The following is a 20,617-nucleotide window of genomic DNA, read 5'->3' as shown; positions in this document are numbered from 1 at the left end:
CATTTCAGCAAACTTGTCCAATTGAATAGGCTGCAATAATTGAGTGCACTAGGCCTACGTGAGAAATCAAACTAAACATAGATTTTAAACAACAACTGATGAGTGAAAATGTGCCAAACACCTGCAATCTCATTACATGGATATTCATTTCATCCTCAGACTTTATTTGTGCACATACATTCATGTAGCAGTTACTGTTCATGATGCATCATATCTGAAAATTGGCTCAACTCTCTACCAATACATGTCATTTCCCTCCCTTTACGGGCATCAAATTGTCACATATTATTATTGGGTAAAAATAAGAAAATCTTATTCTAATTCATTAATTTAGTGGGGCATCCATTTCTGTCTATTTACCTTTAATATTCTGTCATGATGTGAAGTAATCATACTCACCCTACAAATATATATTTATAATAAAGAAAAAATCAGAATTTTTATTTCCCAACAATATCCCTTACTGAGGCCTTTGGGATCTTTACATTGAATTTACATAATTGCACATGGCTTGTAAATATGATGTCTTCTTTTTGTTGCAGTAAATAAGTCATTATTTTGCATACATAGTCCATTTTTATATACTATGTACGTGTTCATTTGTGCCAACAATTTGAATCGCCCTGTAAGGATTATGCACTATAGGTACAACACCCACATTAAAGTCATGCTACATCTAGTCAGTCTGAGGGCAGTGATTATTACACTTTGAACTGTTAGACCATTTTATATATTTTAGATGTTACCTCTTAATTGGTAAAAATTAAGAGGTAACAGTACAGGTTACTGAAAAATATAAGACATGAGGTTGGGCTGACGCACTCTGTTGATGAAGGAAAAATAACCATCTCCTGCTTTCATAGTCTGATGTTCTTTATGCAAATGTGCAATGTGGGGAACAACTGTTATACCTGATGATCTCCAAAGTTAACACAAACATTGGAATGATAAGAATTTGTGGGAAATGTTTTAAGGAAAGATCTCATCAAACAAAAATAACACGAAAACCATAATTGAATACCCAATATATATTTATGACATGTCAATCTGCTTTTAAAACTGTCTTCACATTTTCTTTAAGAATTTAGGGGTCCTCACATTGTATCTCATTATCGCACACAGCAACTGTAAAAGTATCAGGCATTAAAGAGTTTGGGATTACCACTGTCAGCTTACTTCAACAAAGGTGCTTAAAAAAAACATCTCATGTGTTGTGAATTATAATGTTAATAGAAAAGTTGTACATCATGATCAAAATAAGAATGATAATGTATAATGTGCCATATCCTTAAGTCAATCTCAAGGTATGTGGCCGTTTTTTGGGAAAGATTGGTTTGAAAACAAAAGTGCCTTTACAACAATACACGTAGCCAGTACAGGCCAAAGAAAAAAATACAATTTGAGTTTTTAAGTGCAAAAAAACAAAAAAACAAAAAGAAAGCCTAACAACCAGCTCCTTCAATTCTGTGAACATTTTATAGGAAACAACATCAAACAGCAAAAACAAGGTGTTGGGAATGTTTACGCCATTTAAAAACAGTTTACTTGTGTCAGTGCTGGAAAAAAAGTGTCCTCAGTGACTATTTTGTGATGTGAAAGCTGAATAACAGGATCACCCAACCTTTTCACCCATCTACATACTAAATCAACATTAGGCCCATTCAGAAATGATGTCCAAAGCTCTATTTAGCATAACAGTTATTTATTGGTGGCATATACTGTATAGTAAAATAGAGTAGTGGCACAAGTAAAAAGGCCAAATAATCCAGAATGTCACTTTACCAAAACCACCAATATTCCAGTGGTTTTTATTATGATAACTTCAGTAATAAAGTCTATAAAGTCTGCTTTTAGGTGGTGGAGCCTACAGAATCAGAGTGAAAGGTAATGTATCCCGAGGACGATGCCGAGGGTATGCTTACAAAACTGTTTGTGCTTCCTTTACTCTCAGCCTTGCTCAGGTGCTTCTGATGCACCCAGTCAGCTCCAGCACCGGCCCCGTATCCAACACCTGTCCTGGGCCTACAAGCAGAGTGCCCTGGAGTCTGCTGACTGCGCCCTGGTGAGGCCACTTCACCCTGGTGTTTTGCATCTCGCAGGCGCTCCCGGCACCCCTTACCAGAGCCACAAGCCCCAGGGCTCTTCTTTCCAGCAGGTCTGTCTGGTTTGGGGGTACCTTCAGGCGAGTTTCCCCGACTACTGCTCCTTTTGTGTTCTGAGAGCCGCCTGAGCGCTTGAGGCTCACGCTCAAAGTCTGTGAGCGCAAAGTGAGGAAGGATGACTGTGTGTTGTTCATACACATTGGGTATAAGAGAGATGGTGGATGTACGCCGTGGGCTCTTCCTGGGGCTCGGCAGTGGCGTCTCATCTATAAAATTGATCACCTCATCGCGGCTGAAACACCGCAGTTCGTCCTCATAGCGCTCCCCGCCGCAAACCACACGTGGCAGGTGCTTGAGGGAGTGCATACTATCCTCAGAGCGTCGCCGCTTGCGATGAGGGTGATGATGATGGTGGCTCTCCTCGTGGTAGGAGACCAGGCTGTTCCTGCGCCTCTCGTGGTGTGGCAAGGTGGAGCTGTAGTGGGCAGTCACTATCATGTCCTCGGTGGAGCCCCATCGGTGAAGGTATGAGGGGATCCGGTCGCTGGTCCACATGTCGGTTTCGTCGTGGGAGTATCTTCTTGTAGGGGGCACCTGGACGCAAGACACAGACCCAACCCTTCAATCTATAAATTACTTTGATTTTCATTTACCTACAGTTGTACAGCAACACACAATCAAAGGCCTAAGCATTAAAACAGATTATGTATTATCATAGACTGCAACACAACTACATTATTAATCATAAAGGGTTTTACATGTAGGATTCTTCAAGGTTGTGGCTGCTAGTGCCACTGTGATAGAATACTGTAACTTTAGAGATAATATTGATTTGCACTCATTAAGCGATTGTCCTAATGAGCTGACTTTTGCAAATATTTGGGCTGATGACATAGCTTCGATTATACTAATTGTATCTTTGTACCCTGATTCAGCTGTAGTGTTGGTAGAAAATCCTACATGTAGCACATAGAAGTTCAAGATGTTTTACTTTTACTTATTGTTTTGATTAATCCCTCAGACATCTATGAACATGTTCATATTCTAACATATAGTACCAGTCTAAAGTTTAGACACACTTTCTCATTTAAGTGAATGGGAAGGTGTGTACAAACTTTTGACTGACACTGTATATTGACAGACTTATAACTGAACTAGTATTCACCTCCATTATGTGGAAATGAAAACTTTAAAAGTTGATAGTTTCCTACATGTTATACTCACATTCCATTCTGTTCTGACAACTATGCAAGAGAGAGAGGGTTCGTCAAGGTGACATCAAGAGCCACAAGATTGATATCAGCCTGCCCCCCTGTGGTGGCTTTTAGTAAATTCAGAAAAATGAGACAGCAGACGATACAGTAGCATGAGTGTGCTGGGTGGGAGGGCTGAACAGCAGAGGGCAGCACAAGCATTAGAATGAATTATAATGCAGGACGGACTTGGCAGGATGGAGACAGGGAGGGAGAGAGAGAGAGAGATGCCGAAAACAAACCAATAAAGCCAAAGAGGCTTTATTCTGCCATCAAACCACTTGAGAAGTGCCACAGCATTTCTCAAATGGAGGTGCTCTTTAATAATGACTAGAAGAGTTTTGTTGATCTAATTGGGCCTTAACCCTTCCAGCAGCAACAAAAATCATGTGAATGTTAAGACAGTCGTTCTGTAACGGATATCAAAAATGCACCTTATTTGTTTCACCATCGCACACATATACAGCAAGGAACAACACAGCTAAATATTACTTTATGATAAAATGAACCTACTGTCATGTGAAGAGGTGTATTGGACACAGAAACAATGGATGAGGTAATGATTTGGTCTAATGAAGTGATAGCTACTGTATACATCTCTGTTTCAAGGCTTCTTAAAAACTAAAATGAAATATATATCCAATCCTGTAGGAGCATTGGTCTTTGAAATGCCCTTTATAATTATTGGTGTTTGGGATTTTATACCAAATTTTAAAAACTGACATTTTTTGATATTCAATAAGCAAGTTGTTCTAGTAAATGTAATACGGGCTTGAGTTGCAGGCTCTACTGAGAAAACCCGAAGCCCCTGTTAAGTTGTTAAGCTATTTATGACAAAGATGACACAGTGTTATGATGCTTTGCAAAAATGTAAGTTTAAATTGTGTGCATTGTATCAGTTGTTTCTAAAGTTGCATATCCACACCACAGTCTTCCAGGCCAAGTCCATCAAGTGGTCCATCAGTGCCACTGTGATCACTATTCTTCATCAAATTTGATCACTCATATGATGCTTTACCAGAATTAGAAGTTTACAGAGTAAAGTCAGAATTTGAATCAAAGAAGAACATTTTGTTGAGTTGCCCTAGAAGGCTGCAGGTTAGAACAAGCTCTTGCAGTTAATGCAGGCTGAAAAGGAGCATTTCATAGCTCTGCATCTGACTGGGATGGATGCTGGATCCAATGGACACAATGCCTTTGGGTAACATGAGCAGATGTCTATAGTGCTTTCCTGAAACTTTGAGGTATTCCTGAAATGTAGAAGGTAAGTCACTTACTCAACTCTTACCCTCTGACACAGTAAAAATGTCAATTGCTTGTTGGTCCATGGCTAGGACACACTAGGTGATAAATGAAGTACATCTAATATGTTGATGGGTCTGCCGATGGTCATATTTGCCAAACAATAGTCAGCCAGAGTATAATTTTGACTCACTCACGTAAAAAAGACAAAAAAATATGTGGCATATCTGGGAGAGATAGCATCACACAATTATGATTCCAGAAAATTCAAGCAAAATATTATAAAGGCCCAAAAGGCCATTTCACCATGCACATTAGCAATAAAGTGTCATTCAAAGTAGTTAAATTGATCAAGTAAAAGAAATGAAGGAAATCAATAAAAAATATACCTGCAAATACTGCATTCTATCTTCCTGATGTTCCCTCAATGGATACCCTTGCGGGACCCCCCTTTCTAAGGTTGAGAACTCATACTTGGCATTACGGTCTATCGTCACGATTTCAGGCGCCGAGCTATAGTCATATGGTCTGTCATATATTAAGTCGGCATGAATTCCTCCATCTTGGCTGTTTTCTGCAAAGTGCAGAAAAGTACGAGCGTCAGGATTAGATAGCAACGAAGTACACAAGACAGACAGACAGACAGACGAATAGATAAGAGAGACAAGTTCAATTGTTCTCTGCCTGGTTGAGTTTTTTTACGGGTCTGCTCAGGAATTTAAGTTTAGATCAAAAAATCGTTCTGCAAAAAAAATCGAAGAATTTAGTGTTTAGTAAGTAGATCAAAAGGTCTCAGATTGGTTTTGAGTTCAGAAACCAACAAAATCATACAAAAATGTGTGTACAAAAACCCATCAACTACTTCTATTTTCCCAATTACTGCATTCATGTTCATTAAAGATCAATTGGAGATGGGTGCAAAATGCTGATTTTGAGGAAAATGTGTGGCAAAAGATGAAAGATGACGGCAGCTATTTGCACAGGCAGCTCGGCATGCAAGTCAGTAGCTTTGGAAAAAACAGGAAACAATCCTTATACATACAACTGTGATGAGTTATACATGGCAAGCCCTCTGGAAAAAAGCAGAGAACTGGCAGTGTTAATTATCACACAGAATATGGACTGCCCTGTGTTGTTTTATGGCTCCTGCTGGACAACGAGCAGTTATCGGGGGAGGGTGTCAAGAAGGAGAGGATCAAAGGTTCGGAGGGTTGCAAAGAGGAAAGAAGGGATTCGGATTGGGTTGAGTTTAAACAGAGCCAATAGAAGAAAAAAAGACAGACGGTTCATGCTGTCATCAGTTTGCAAGAATAGTTGAGATCTGGTCATGGACCCAATTCAAAAGCCTTTCTGTGATTATCATGTGACCTAATTTCGGGACCAAATTTGTTTGAAGTGTCTGTGATTCCTTGGTGATATGTTTCATGTTCCCTCCCCTTGGAATACATCTATATTTCTGTGATGAAAAACTGAATTCTTTTAGATATCTATTTTATCTATTCCTCGGTTATTGACTAAGAGCAATTTAATTAGTATAAGACTACCTTAAAAGATACAGTATTTTGCTCTATAATCTGAAGCAAATAAAATAAATTAAAACAAAAAATAAACAAAACAAAAAATTAACATAAAAAATAAGTCATTTTATACCTATTTCAGAAAAACATGGGTGAATACCATTGTGACTTGAGGGAAATATGACCATCATAATGACATGAAAGTGCTTTTCAGCTTTAGTACAAGCATTCCAGTTTCACTCTGGCTCCCAACGAGTGAATAGGGAACCATTTATATTATCATCCTCTCATGCCAGGGCATTTTAGAGGAAGATTGCCCAGTTTCAATGCATTGAAGTGAAAAAAGTGCTGCAAGGTAAGTATGTCCTTTGTCCAACAATATTTCTTTTTTTTGTATAGACATCAATCTCACAGCACGGTAAAGCAAAGCATTTTGTAAAATACAAACCACATACAAAAACACAGAAGGATATATTTTAGTATAGAAAGCTATATATATTACACAGACACTTGTCACTTCAGTTTCTGACAATAAAGGTCACATGATAGGTCACATGATAACATTTGACCACTGATTTCAGACCTCAGACTACAACAAAGATGAAACATGTACAACCAAAAGATTAAATCATGATTGCTCTTGTAAAAGATTTTAACCACTCTGCGATAACTTAACCAAAGGTTAAATATGTCCCTCTAAATAGGATGAAAATAAGAAATTATTTTTATGATTATTCATTAGATTATTGATTAGTCATTTTTATAGATACATTATTTTTTTACTTTGGTCTAAAGCCCAGGGTGGGTGTCCATGTTCCCCAAAATAGGGATAAATACCTTCAATTAATGACTTCAAAAAGCTAAGTTTGTATTTTTAAGCCAATTCCAATATTTTAACATGCAAATTTGAAGATCATCCTGTTTTATACCATGGAGCCAGTTTAGATCAAAGACAGAGGACAAGCCAAGAACAAAGGGACTAACACAGACTGTTCAATGTTTCTAAAACAATAATTCTGTAGCATGACAGTTTCTGATATGTTTTTAGAGCTCCAAGGCAAACAATCATTGAGGGTGATGATTTAAAGCTGCAGTAATCCTGAGTCAACCAGCACCATGAGGTAGAAACCAGGTTTATAGATATCTTTCTTAAACTTCATAGATTTCTTAAGTCCCTTGCTGGTTTTGACATCTAGAAGTGCCGCGAAGAGTGACTTATGATAAACCTAGGATTCACGTGAGAATGCAAGCTTATAGTTATTGAGTCTTCTGTCACAAGAGAAGGTCTAAGTAAAATGATATTTCCCAAAAATAGCTATTGTTTTGGAATGAAACACTCAGACTACTGAGTGGCTGGTGACAAGAAAAAAAAGAAGTCCACCTTTCAACTGTCCAAACTTCAGCCATATTAGTGTATAATGTGCTGTCTTTTGATTGGCTACAAAAATGTATCCAGGCTGCTGACACATGTTCTCTGTCATATGTTGTGATGTGACAGCATGAGTACACAGAACTGCACCTTTTCTTTCCAACATTCTGAAATGTTTGATTTTCTTGTCACAAATCTTTGACGTTAACTGGCTTTTATGGATGTCCAACAATTGTATGTAGTTACTTTGGTACTGAATTTAATTTTTAAAATGGGTTACAGCATTATTCAGTTCCTAATGCACAAATGCAATGCAATTGAATTCACTTATGAAGACTGTAAATCACAGAGGTGACACTATGCTGTAAATCAAGGACCAGAGTTGAAGATCTCTATCAAACATCAGGCATTAAACTCAGCTTGGTACTAACCTATGTTTCCCTTCTGCAACATTGCTACTCACAATTTCCCCAGTACAACTTGTCCCAAGGCTAAGAGATACAACTATTCAGGTTGATGAATCACATTTGTCAGTGTAATTCCTATGGCCAAAGACAGTGCAGAGTTATTTTCAACATTATTTTCTCTATCCAAACCTTGAATTCAAAGAGTCGTGCCAAGTGTTTTACAGTCACTTAAATTTTGGAAACTAATGTAAGCAAATTATCCACATATAACACTACATAAAAAGATAAATAGAATATTATCTTTAAACAGTGACTGCAACAGTCAACCTTTTACCATTTACTAAATTCAGTTTGTGCCTGTCCCAATACAACAGGAAAAACTCTACTCTTTCTTCTAGCAGTCTCTGCTGAGCCATCTTAGGAAACAGGAATTGTCACCAACATTAACATTATCAGGTAAAGAGGAGGGAGGAAGGAGGGAAGATGGGAGGGAAACGCATGACAGTGGCTTACCCTCATCCACATCATCATTGGACATAATGGCAACACACTTCTCCCACACCATGCGGATATCAGCCCGATAGCGGTCACAAGCCCAGAGGAACATGGGTAGCAAGATGGACTGGGCGATGGAGCACCACAGCACGCACAACACCATCCAGTCGTAGGAGCGGTTGAACTTCAGACTGGCAAAGCTCACCACCTGTGCGGGGTCAGAGAGGGGTTAGAAACAACAGGCCAGTAAACAAAAGCAGAATCACAAAGATGCTGTTTACATAGTCTGAAACACAGTTAATGCATAGTTTTCCTTCAGCAATGCACATAATACCAATCATGGATTGGTGACTTAAGGACATTCTACAGTACCATCAGACTGTATAATGGATTATGTCAATTAAACAAAGTCTGTAGGTGTTTGTATGTCACATCACAAGTGATTAAATTGGAGTCTTCCATGTTTCTGCTTTATACACTAGTGTTCTCAGTGTCAACAAGAAAATGTGACAGCTTGCACTGGTAATGTGAAACAGCTGCCCAACAGGTCAGGGACCAAATGGTAGCAGCAAACAATAAACAACGTTCTGCACAATATTATATCATTGTGAGATAAAACCACAATATTTAAGGTATCAAATTACTTCTCTAAGTCACTAAGAATATCAGCAACAAAAAGAGCCAGATATGATTTTATTTCAGATCCAGCATTTTGGAAACTATGACATTGTAGAGCATTGTCTGAATTTATTGTTGGGCAAAATTCAGTAAGAACAAAATCTACCATGAGAAGAGTTTGTATTAAAACCTTGAAGAGACACATGCTTTAATGTCAGAACCAGTGTTTAATCATTGGGCACTCGGCACAACATAGTAAGTGATGCACACTCAGATCCGGTCCTATACTGTATTATAGTAAATGTGATTATGCAGAGCAAACATACAGTGGTCTTATTTTTCCACTCTTCTCACTTGAAAAGCCCCTGAAATTAAGCTAAGTTCAAAGTAAGTGAGATACATTGTACAGACACATCATGATTAAGCTCCAACATTTATTATATAACCTTAATGTCAAATGAATCTGCTGGAGTACGAAGGCTTCCAATCCAAAAAGGAGCTGATATGATGCATTAAGTATTATATATTGTGTAACAAAAAGAAAATCCAGGCCCCATTCATGGTGTTTACAGAACAATGCAAGAACAAACCTAAAGAATTAACAGAGGTATGTGCAAATGCCATTAATATCCATAGCTACATAAACAATCTGTCATGCACCAAAGCAAAGAGTTCATGTACAGGTTGCCACTGCATGATAATAATAATATTATATTAAGATATTGTGCAATTGTGTTTTCAAGCATTAATGATTTTGGCAGTCATTGGATGAAACTGAATGAAATTAGTGGCATTTAATAACAGCAACTGAACTGCTGCTTAATGGAATGAAAGGTGACTTCGGTTTGGGTTCAACTCCTTTTAACAAGCATAAGAGCTTATATTGGTCATCTACCTCGTTGAAGCAAGGAGTACATTATCTGATCATTGAAGTTGACAGGTTGAGTGCCTAATCATGCACTGAGCTATGACACTGATCAGATTGATTAACTCAGACTCATTATCTGTTGATGAAATTGCAGAGACTCAACTTGTCTACTGAGCCGACCACTTTTTAAAAAACTGCCAAGCGAACCGAAAGACAATACAGGTAAACAGATTTCCCTCAGAACACCTCACTTGAAGATTTGTAGCATATTTTCATCTGGAGCGCACAATGATTGAATGTGAACCCTAAATAAGAGTTTGAGAGTAAGGCTGTTATTTGATATTTTAGTTATTGATGAATGTTTAGACCCAGTTCAACAATGTGGCTAATTTATGTGTTAATAGTTCTATGGCACAGAGGAATAAGCTCAGACTTTGGACACACTGACAGTACTTATTAGACGGATCAGTTCACTGCTGCTTTTGGTCTTCTCATGGGATTTGTTGACATTTAGTGCAAAATAGAATATGACTGGATGTACCCTTATAAAAAAAACCCTTATAAAAACAGTTTGAGTACATTACAGTTGCACAGTGTTCCTGGAAAACCAGGCTATAATGCTGTTATAGCTGATGTATTTTCCACTGGCAGGTACCGTCTTTTGTTTTTCAGACAGCAAATTGCTAATGAGTGGTGAAGTTATCATTAGTATGTTTCAACTGTGTGCCGTGTTTCAAACAATGTTTCCAATACAGTTCAATATTTACTTTTATAGCTTATAAATTCATGGCAGAATCTTTAGCAAAGCGGCATCAAATGACCTGAATCATGATGAATTTTACCACGACATAGTAATGTTTACTTCATCATCACATTACCTCAAACTAAACACACTATTTGAAGCAACTTTTTTTTTTTACAGTCTATCCTCCAGAAATCAAATATATAATAGTCACTGTTTTAATAAATATGTTCTGTAACAGCTTCCACTGTCTTATGAAAATGGTTATGTATAAGCATGTTTTTGTAGTATATCAACTTATCTGCCATTTTTTGAGTGTATGCTCATACAATCAATTTATTTCTTATTGGTTTCTTTCTTTAGCATCTGTAAAAATTTTCCAGCAGTGTGGACATTGTGTTCTCTTCTGATCATAGTCTTATTCCTCAGTATATATCTCTGTGTAACACCATAGAATTGAAAACAATTGTGCACATCAGTTTGTATGTGTGTTACAGCTTCCCATGCATTTAAATAGCTCATTACATCAGGTCATAAAGAGGACTAGGAGACCTTTTGTTGTTTCCGTTACTGCATTGGAAATATGATCTTTCATCAGCACTGCACTACCCTTACCGTTATGTATGCAAATACAGACATACATAGGATCGTGTTGCAAAAGTAATACACTGCTGTCTTTTCAAATGAACTCTCCGTTTATGAAGTCAGAAGAAGTTTCAACTCTGATCCTGAACTCAAACATCTCAGTATAGAGGAGTGGTGTTGTTAAATCTTACAAGTAAAAATATAACACACACACCATTTAAAAACAACATTATTAGAGGAATTATCCAAAGAAATTGTAGTATATCCCTTACTCATGTTTCATCTTGCACTGAAATTAATTCATTCATAAAAATCATTTTCTCTTGCTCTGAAAAACCAGCTAAAAACAGCAGCTGTGGTGCCTAAAGACCTGTGAGCTCATCAGTGCTGACTAATTGCTCTTACCAGCAAGGATTTAATAACAGAGTCCATTTAGTATTCACTATTTTCAAATACATTTTAAACACAGACTACATCATCATGTTCCACCATCTCCTCAAATCTAGCCAGGACCCATTGTATTCCCTGTTGAAAGGCAAGCAACAATTTTTGGCAAATCATTTTTTTGTCATGAGAAAAATAGTCTTTCACAAGGATGATAATATTGGTAACATGTTAAGTGTCGGGTTGAGGCAAAAGTGCACAAAAGCAATGCATTTGTCAGCTGATTATAAGAGAGACCCTTTTTGCTGTAGGAGTGAGACAGGGAAGCAGTTTTGGGAAGGCTTCTTGTAGCTCAGCTGTTGATGGGCAGACACTGTCGAATGGCAGCAGATTTGGATAACCCAGCAGGAAACCACAAGCATAAATTTAAGATCACTTTAAAAGCAGAGACCTGCAAGGTGTTATTATATCCTCAAGGACATTTTTCTTGGAGAGAATTCACAAGAAAAATGATTCCAGTGACACTTTTAAAAGAAAGTATTGTACTGTAATAGAAAACAACACTCAATTGAGCAAAAAACAGCATTTTTAAAGTAATCATTTAAATTATTTTGTTCTTCAATGTTTCTTTGAAGCAGCATAATGCTGCTGTCCAAAGTTATTGTCACTTATGTAAACATTCATGTCCCAACAGTGTGTCCATTTGAGGTGGTTCTTCAAGTGTTTCTCCCAAAATTAGCAATAATATCCATGCATGCTAATACGATTATTAAAGTATGAATACCATATTTCTCCTACAGTATATGCTGAATTACTAGTTATCTTGCTGTGTGCTTCAGATTTCATCATTAAAAGGCGTGCACACAAGGCAGTGCTTAGTGCACGGCTTGCCTCAGGTGTACAACACTTAATTTTTAAAAAAAGGCTTTGTTTAATGTCAAAATGACGACTAACAGATGGTTATTTGTACAAATACTAACAGGACTGAGGCGATGTATTGTAGATAAACTGAGACTGAGGCACTTTCATACAAATAATGCTATCCCACTTAGAATTAAAATAGTGCTATCGTATATGAGTCAACCCACATTTAACAAAACCTCAACTATAATTGAGGTGGTTTAAACATGAGCGGAGGGTGCTTGCTATAACAACCAGAAAAATTGTCAAAGTACATTCCCCTTATGGAAAAAACTCCAACTACCATGGTGACTTGCTTTTAAGATGCCAGGATGGCTGATTTGGCTGCGTCACAAACAATGAGCCTTGAGCTTTCTACAGGCTGCATAGAAAACCAATGAATTGACTTGTTTAAAAATGAATGAGATCCTGAGGGTAGAATTTGCAAACCAAATGGTGACACATAGAAACAGAGCTTGCTCCTTCACTCACTGATGATGTACTTGAAGGATTAGTATCCCCCAGGAAGAACAGGGAAGTTACACTCTGTTTTTAAAGCCTGAAGTTCCCTGAAAAACTACAGGAGGAAGATGATCCCGGTGCTAATCTGTAACCTGTACCTCCAGTAGAAACATACCATAGAGCACATATAAAAACACACACACCATCCATAAGCACTTAGTCTGACCTACTTACAGCCCCAGATGCGAAGAAACATTGAAGTTTGCGTAAATAATAAATCAGAATGGTATGGTTACAGGAGCTACAGTGTGCTAACTCAACCTTCAAAACATTCTTTTACATTTTTAACCCTAAGCAGCCCTGTGCAGTGCACTGTCTCTCTCTCACTAGTACCAACTCTCTTACCCTAAACAGACAGAGTGGATGATGAAGAGGTCACAAATATGGCTGCCATCAGCCTAAACTTGCTGTTGGTGTATTTGTGTGCCTGTTTTCTAAGAGTCATTTGTATACATATGATAATGAATTTATATTTTCCTGTTTCTTTATGTTACGTGCAGCTCTTTGTTTGAATTAGCAAATAGTCACAACTTGGGAAACAAGTTAAAAATATTTTTTTATTTTGCAGAAAATGTACTATTTGTATATCTAAAGGGCAGAAGAGTCTTTGAGAGTTATTAAAAATACCCACAAAACATCTGGCAATGTTGGTAAACGACCTTGAAAGATCACTAGGGATTTATCTTTCAGAAAAACAGATGTTCTGTGAATCAAATGTCATGATAAGACATGAGAGTCACAAACTGGGGCAACGTGAACGCCAGAAAACGCTTACAAAACACTAATGAATGCCTGAAAGCATACACACTCAGCCACAACTGATCCAGAGGTCTAACGTACTGTATATGCCTAACATTTGATCATATGGCATCAGCTCCATCATTACTTTCAGTCATGTTTAAGCAGTGAACTCACCAGTATGGGGAAGCCAGTCAGGAAGTCATAGATGAACACAATGCCACTGATCAGGTAAGTGATCTGCAGTGACGTCTTGAGAGGCTCTGATCCATCAATGGATGATCTGCGCTTCCCCTGGGCGTCCTCCACCACTATGGTGGGGACGTTAAACTTGTTCTTATCAGCATTATGGCCCGCCTGAATGGAGAAGGTCTGAAAGAGGGCAATGCCAATACAGATCACACCCATGGCCACGCTCCCGCCAATCAGCAGCAGAAAGCAAACGCCAAAGCCCAGGCCGATCTCAGTCACAATAAATCGACAGTCAGAGGTGTAGAAGCGGTCGATGGTGTCGTGCCAGCCCACTGCTGGAAGCGTAGACAGGATGAATGACACCATCCATATCCCCATCACTGTGTGCACCGCCTGCTTCTTGGTGTTACTCAACCTGGAAGAAGAACAACACATTTAAGCACAAAGCAAGTGGAGTTGAATGTTTCTTCTGTGTACGTCCTATAGCTCATAAGAATAGGCCTTGAGTCTTAACAGGAGAACCTTGACTGATACTGTTGGATCTCAAATGTTCTGATAGTACTAACACAAACTGTGTTAAAGTCTTAACGCTTGTCAAAGTCAAACTCAGCTTTATTGTCAATTCAATCACATGTACCAGACATACAAAGGAATCGAGAAGACGTTTCACACTATCCCATGGTGAAAACAGATAAAGTGCACAGGCACAACAGATAATACATGGACATTTCCTAATACTATAAAGTAAAAATTGAAGTGCAAAAAAGATAAACAATAAAATATAAAATAAAAACATATATGTGTGTAGGAAGTAGCTGCATAAATTCCTGTAAAAGTTAAGTTGTGGATTTGTAACACTAACAGTGCAAAAAAAAGTGAATAGCAGCAATTTCAGTCCGTATGGTATGCAGTGATAGTAATAATAATAGTGAAGTTTAAATTAAGTAAAGCCAGTAACAAACAGAAAAGAAAGACGTATATGACTTGCCAACATAACAAACATGTTCATACCTTAAATAAGACAAAATTGATGGTGAAAGGAGGACCCCTTATAGTAATTATAACAACTTACAGATCACTAACTCAGAATGTTGCATCACATAATTCAAATGTGACACTAATAACAGTCTGACTGTATGGTTAGTCTCCTCCATCAGTCTTCTAATTAAAATAGTTCTCTGAATAATGACGAGGAGAATAATAGTGAAGAAATATGCTGCTGAGTGAGTCAACAGAAAGAACCCTTGTAAAACTACTCCATACCTAAGCTATGTCCAAATACTGTAAATGCCACAAAATGGCACATCTGCACTTAGGACATATAAGTAAAAAAAAAAAGCACAATCTCACACAGTCACTTAGATAAACTGGAGCTGGACGTGGGTAAATCAATGCTTTTCTGGTAGCAAAAGATTGCTTTTCACATCCTTCGGTCTATTTGTCATCTAGGTCTATTACAGTGCGAAGGGATTTCCAATTTCTCTCACCTCCAAGTAATTGTTACAGTCAAGCAATTTGCTGAATGTGTTTGTGTCCTCTGGCGGTGTGGCACTTTTAAAGGTTTGCAAGAGTGCATGTACTGTACATCTAAAAATACAGCAGGTGGTGACTGGTGTTCTCATTTTCTAAAACTTGACGAAAGACTGTGATATCCTGCAAAAAAACATTTGCGCCTCACGTAGTGCTGAGCAGTCCAAGTCATTAGCAACAAATCATTTATAGAGGCAAATCCTTTTTAACTTAGAATAGATACAGTCTATTACATTACCTCAATAAAGAGGCAAATTCAATTCAGTCCAGCATCTATAAATTGACTCCCTTTAAAAGTGTATATAATATGAAGGAGCTCATGGACAGAGTGCTACAGTTTACATAAACGTACCTCTCCGGCTTCATTAATGTTGCAAACGAATACATTAAATTGTCTGTTTAGTGTCAGTTGTCCGGGAGCAGTTTTGGCAGAAACCTTATTCTGTCTCTCTCCAGAGAAGCAGAGCACATGTCGCCTATCCTCTTCCTTCTCTCATTAAAAATCATCTGGAGGAACACTGGCTAGATATAGAATAAATCCTACCACATTCAAAATGGTTCAAAACATAGTTTAAAGATATTTTTATCTCATAACGCTTTAGCTTACATGCACTGACACAATAAGAGTGGCAAAAAGGGTTCTGCAGTAGCCTCTATGTTTGCACTGCGGCTTTGTGCAAAGACAAGTAGGTCTTGTTGTCACTGTGAGTAATAATGCTAGCCTTTCCTGAATATGCCTGGGGTACATATGATGGGGAGGTTACATCACCAAGCTGCTTGAATCTATTACCAGAAAGAGAGAGCGTTGCAAGGGAATAAGCTCCTAAGAGATAGTGAGAGCAGGGTGATGAGAACAGCTGCCGAAGTACAAGGTTGGAATTCATAATTCAGGCCTTCAGTGTGTGTTAATGTCAGAGACAAGGCAGCCATGCTAGCTCAGCAGGGCAAACGTGGAGCGATTTAAATGAAAGATGAACAGCAATTACTCGGTGCATCACCTGAGCAATCACTTCACCTTATCGTTGTTCAAAGTGACTTGAAAACAAGAAGAGGAGCTGCTGAGAAGAAGGTCAGTGTTTCCAGACAGGAGATGAGAGAGAGTATAGTCTGATGAGTGAGAGAACAGACGAAGGAGATAAAAGCGTTTGTGTAAAGTCTGATATCACTGTGTGGGCATCAGCCAATAGTGACAGCTGCTCAAGCAATACAGATAGCAAGACTGTGCATAGATTTAAAAGGAAGTTTGCATATCTTATTTGAACGTCTGCTTATCTGCATGAAGCTGAAAAATTGGCCGAGCTGACTGTATGCTGAGCATCTGCAGACATTATGCCACAGGAAGTACAATCACTCCTCGTTTTTCAGCTGGGAAGATAAAGCAAGGCAACATAATACTGATCCTTACCATGTGTGCCACAGCATCACTTTCTCTACCATTTCAGTAACCCACAAAAAAGCTTATTTGTATTCTGCAAAAATGAATACTGACCTCATGTGCGCTATGCCTTTATTTGCCACAGTATTTGCTCCAGAAATGCATTCATCTGCAAATGATTGTTCCGCGCCTGATGACCAGAAAATGAAGATCTGCATAGCCATGAATAACAGCTGGGTTGCACCAAAGCCAAGACCTTTGAGGTGTGCTTCAAGGTGAGATGTCACACAGCTGCAAATATGCTTTTAGATTAATCACTGTGAAGCTATTGTGTATGTATCGTTGCAAATAATATACCAGGCCAAAATCAAAGACATAACAGAATCCCTGATGTTGGAATCAAATGTAGAAATACAAACAAAACTTTCTCCTCTTTTGTGATAATGAAGTACATAATGACATGATTTTCTCATTAAATGTGTTTGTAAAAGTGAAATCTTCTAATCAAACAATAGCCAAAACACTGGATCTTATTCAAACTAAATAATAGCTGCTGTTGATTAATAATCATCAGTACAGGTATTGTTTAAGCAGAACTGGTTTATCCCTAAATACAGATATAGATAGCATACAGGAAGCACAAATGTTGCTCAGAACATCTGATTATGTGTGAACAGCAGATGTCTTGGGTGCCTAACAAGACCAGAATGGTGTTACTGCAGTAGGGTGCTGTCTGTTAATGTGAGGTGAACCTGATCTTTATTATTCAGTGCTACTTTGTAATAACACTTGTTGTGAGGAGCCATCTGAAGCTGGAAGCTAGAGCTGGCAGATGCTCAGTCTAGAGGTTTTTATATGGTGTTACCCCAAATAACTGCAACCAGCAGATGCGTTGGCAGGAGAGAGATTTCACCTGATGCAGAGCAACCCTCTCAAAAACGGAGGTAAACAAGCTCAGAAGTGACACTAATCTAAACAGTGTCCCCATCCCATCAGAGGAATCTGTTCAGAGATGCAGTGAGAGGCCTGAAATTTGCAGCTTAAATGCCAGAATGTTGTTCAAGGTGGTTTTGGCAGGCGGTGTGTTTATGGAAAGCCCTGCAGGAAGTCAGACATTCAAAATGTCTTCTTACAAACTCTTTTGCTAGGAAGTTTAGAAAAAATGCAGAATCTAAGAAGTATGTGTAAACGAAACTGTTTAACTTTCATTCCATTGGTTTCATTGTGTTTCTAGCACAGTAAAATACAGAGCATATGAAAAACCTCCATACAGGACACAGAATATTATGTATGACAAAATATGTTTGATGGAATGTGCAGACACATGTTTAAGGGAGTTTAAAAATAATATATATATATTCCCTCTTTTCAATATTATCTATATATCTAATCATGCAATGGCAAAGAACACACTGTCAAGAGAATATAGTTCAGAGCAAGGTCTTTGATTTATTCAACATAACAGAAATTGTCTCTGAAAAATGTTAATGCTATGAGCACCACAAACAAAATTTCATCCACTTCTTTTGTAAGCAGAAATCTCAGAAACAGATATCCTGAGATCTAAAAAAACTAATTCAAAATAATCTCTGGTGGTATAATCTGGATAGACAAAAGAAGTTAGTGTGTAACAACAGAATCAAAGGTCTTACCTGTAGTTTACTGGCCAGCGTACCATCCACATGCGGTGATAAGAGAGCGAGGTGACAGAGAAGCAGGTGACCAATGTGAGAGTGTAGAAGGTGGAAACAAACACCTTGCACAAACCCTCGTTCCACTCATAGTTAGAATGCTGGCGGCGCAGCGTTATGACACAGTACATGGTGATGGGGATGGCCATGTTGAGGATGTGCGTGCCTGCCAGTGTGCAGATGAGGAATTCCAGTGGCTTCCACTTTTTCTGCTTGGCACTGACGCTAAGGATGCTCCATGTGTTGGCCAGGATGGACACGCCCGAGCAGACCAGCCAAGGCAGCGTGTTGGCATTGATGACGTCATCCTTCATGGTGGTCACCTCATCCACCATGTTGGAGCGGGGTAAGGCAGAGCCTGGGAGGCCGCAAGGAACTGTTGGCAAGAGCAGGTAAACGTGAGGAGAAGGAGGAGGTGGTGATGGGCAGGAGGGGGTGCAGGGTGTCGGACGAGGCAGGCATCCTATCTGGGTGGGCGTGCATTCTCCATGGGATGGGCACAGTGGGGAGAGGACATGGTAGTGCTGCAACACAACGGGATGTTAGCAGGAGAGGATGGCAGATCGGGGCCTGTTGCCTGGAGAGGGGGAGGGAGGAAGGGGGGGGGAAAAAAGAGGCAAGGACAGTAATCAGAAACAGAGGAAGAGAGGATGTAATGAGAATTATAATAGTCAGTCCAAATCACAATAATCCTTCATCCTACATGATCCCTCATCCCAGTGAACTAATAGTGTTCTGTTAATCACAACTTTAACTATTACTGTTAATATTAAAAGTCATGCATTTCCCATGGTTAAGACAGAACAGTGATCAGGCTTATTTTCAAAGCAACATAACAGAGCAAAACATAAAGCTACTGTCATTTTGCAAATACTACTTTACAGAAAAGCAAAGTGAATCCAGAGTTTGTATGATGCCAATAAAAAAAATCTAACTTTACCAAAATGATACAGGAAATGAACAAAAAACATTAATCATTAATCCTAAACTATATACTATTTCGGGAAAGGTTATAATTGGTGTTGAAACAATTAGTTGATCAAGTTGGCAATCAGTGAAAAATTAATTGAGTGTGATTTTGCTCTGTCATTTATCAGGCAAACATGCACAAACATTTGCTGGTTCCTGCTTCTCAAATGTCAGGATTGATACATTTCTGTTTTTTCTATCATGGCAAATTTAATATATTTTAATTGATTCGACAAAATAAGCAATTCAAAGATGTTAGCTTCAGGTATCCAGAACTGGCATGAGCATTTTTCATTTTTTAACAGTTGATGGACTAAATAATTGATCCTGATGAGAAATAATCAATATTTTAATCTATAATGAAAATAATTGTGAATTTTAATCTGATCTATGGTGTTAATTCTTGCTTGTAGTCTGTAGTGTTGATGTGAAGGGTAACACTACTACAATACAGTAGACCAGATTAAAGGAGGATGGCATAACAAAACTGAATCTCGTGCAGTCTTGTTAAAAGAAGCTATCAAAAGAACATGCACAGAAACGATTGCTCCATTTTTTCGGTGTCATTTTCTACATAACACAGCTCTCTGGTCAGAGAATCATCAGAGGAGAAAGACTTTTGTTCCCCCACTGTGGAGTGAAAAATGCTTGGCACAGCTGGAGCATGTTGTCACATCTATTTCCTGTCTTTTGGCTTGTCCAAACACTGATGTGCTGTGGGCAAGACCCCTGAGAGGGGACACTGGAAATGACAAGACCCATGTCATCATCATCCTGCTCTCACTTCCAATGATCTAATCCTCACTCTCACTCTTCCCTCTGATGGTACCTGGCACGACCAATCCTATTCAGTTGTGCTAATATTGTGCTGGTTCAAGGAGCTGCATATTTACACCAATGCATCCAACTCTTCACTAATTTGGCCAGTGGAGATCAATTAGACTCTAACTGACTCCTGAAGTGTGTAGTCTCAGAAAATGTGGCACAGTTTGCTAGCAGTAAAATAATAGTACTATACTATTTGAAATGATGCCATCATGATGTGTCATATGTAGAAGACTGTGAATGACTATATGAACAGAGGCTGAACCACAGACCGGACTCTTATATTCAGCTTC

At 38.5% G+C, this 20,617-nt stretch overlaps 2 protein-coding genes across 2 annotated transcripts in view; both read right to left on the bottom strand.

The window, feature by feature from the left end:
- Window positions 1-1,850: 1,850 nt before the first annotated feature.
- LOC128356836 (probable G-protein coupled receptor 153) lies at window positions 1,851-18,865 on the bottom strand. Its single transcript, XM_053316989.1, has 5 exons — window positions 18,492-18,865; window positions 13,920-14,349; window positions 8,404-8,593; window positions 4,987-5,171; window positions 1,851-2,696 (listed from the first exon to the last, which is right to left on the bottom strand). The coding sequence occupies exons 1-5, from the start codon at window positions 18,863-18,865 to the stop codon at window positions 1,851-1,853; spliced, it is 2,025 nt and encodes a 674-aa protein (XP_053172964.1).
- ppih (peptidylprolyl isomerase H (cyclophilin H)) overlaps window positions 3,498-20,617 on the bottom strand; it is a 199,262-nt gene continuing 182,142 nt past the window's right edge. The window contains exon 10 of the transcript XR_008321202.1: window positions 3,498-3,507. The gene's annotated coding sequence lies outside the window, so the exon portion shown is untranslated. The remainder of the gene's footprint in view (window positions 3,508-20,617) is intronic.

Source organism: Scomber japonicus, chromosome 4 (assembly GCF_027409825.1).
Source record: "Scomber japonicus isolate fScoJap1 chromosome 4, fScoJap1.pri, whole genome shotgun sequence".
Lineage (NCBI taxonomy): Eukaryota > Metazoa > Chordata > Actinopteri > Scombriformes > Scombridae > Scomber > Scomber japonicus.
Note: the sequence above shows the minus strand (reverse complement) of the source record. Positions and strands in the feature narration are given on the sequence as shown.